Source organism: Priapulus caudatus, unplaced genomic scaffold, assembly GCF_000485595.1.
Source record: "Priapulus caudatus unplaced genomic scaffold, Priapulus_caudatus-5.0.1 Scaffold23, whole genome shotgun sequence".
NCBI lineage: Eukaryota > Metazoa > Priapulida > Priapulimorpha > Priapulimorphida > Priapulidae > Priapulus > Priapulus caudatus.
The window spans coordinates 627,995-629,274 of NW_014577084.1; the positions used below are offsets into that span (position 1 = coordinate 627,995).

A 1,280-nucleotide genomic window follows, 5' to 3' on the forward strand; every position below is an offset into this window, starting at 1 on the left:
TTTGTGATTGATGAATGCAAAGATATAGGAAAATATCAACTGCTATGCCAGTGAAGACGGATGTGGCCCACCTTCATTCACGTTCACGTTCATGTTTCCCAAATTCATGTTCACGTTAACATTCGGCCTTCGTACTTTTAACTGGCATTCTGTTACTAATTTCTATACTATGATATCCGTATTATTCCTTGAATAATATTGTATTCCAGTTGTATCTGGAAACCCAAGGAAGCCAGACTAGCACATATCGGCACCATAGTGACACTCCAACGATACAGCTAGCCTATGTATGATCGACATGTACACTTTGCCGCCATTAAACTGCGATAGCTAGATGTGCCGGTAGATGGTTTAGAAACGGCGATTACATTTTCATAAATAGCAAACGCTTAATGAAACTAACAAGTTACGCACTAAGAACAATTAATATTGTTCAAATCAAAGGATGTTCAGAGACGAGATGTCTAAAGAAAACTACTCACCATTGTAGATAATTTCAGTGAATGTCTATGGTCTGACCTGCGACTACCGATAAATCCAACGAGCAAGTGGACTACTTTTCAATGGAAAAGGAGTGTCGCAATCATTCCGCTGCGTTTATTCCGATTGGGTAAACCGTCTTTTGCGCTATCCTGGGTATGTTCTGTTTGTCTGCGTTTGCTGACGTCCCTACATACGACGCCCTTTCTGAGAGACGTTTGAGACTTCTGGCGATCCACTGAAATATACGAACTACTTCTTGTGTCGACCGCGCAATAGTGTTGCGCTGGAGTTATTTTCCGTGGCAAATACCCCGCCAAAGAATTTGAAAGTGGCTCGCTGATTGGCTCGTAAACATCTGCATTGCGGAACTTTCAGCAGGTTGGCCGAACGCGTCGGTACCGGCAAAATAATCGTTGTCGCAACTTCGATAGGTTGGTCGCGTAATTTCCTCCATGTATGACGGCGTTTTGTCTCCTATCTATTGCAATGCATAAGAATTATATCGTTTGAATCACCAACAAGCTGGTGATAATATGATTATGACCGTTGACGGCGTTAACACTTATGTTGCGGAGGGAAGAGTCTATATACTATTACTAGGCCTATAGTATAGAGTGGAAATTGTACAAACAAAAGTATACACCGCGGTTATAGTGCGCAGTTACCGCGGCTGACAACATTGTATATATATTATATATATATATATGTGTGTGTGTGCGCGTGTGTGTGTGTGCATGCGTGTGTGTGTGCACGTGCGTGTGTGCATGCAAGCCTGCGTATGTGTGTGCATATATCTA

General features: G+C 42.3%; 1 protein-coding gene across 1 annotated transcript in view; it reads right to left on the minus strand.

Annotated features, from left to right (window-relative positions):
* Positions 1–668, minus strand: part of LOC106813418 (calmodulin) — a 4,945-nt gene extending 4,277 nt beyond the window's left edge. The window contains exon 1 of the mRNA XM_014817555.1: positions 483–668. Coding sequence (XP_014673041.1) covers positions 483–485 — 3 coding nt within the window. The 5' untranslated portion in view covers positions 486–668. The remainder of the gene's footprint in view (positions 1–482) is intronic.
* Positions 669–1,280: the final 612 nt, after the last annotated feature.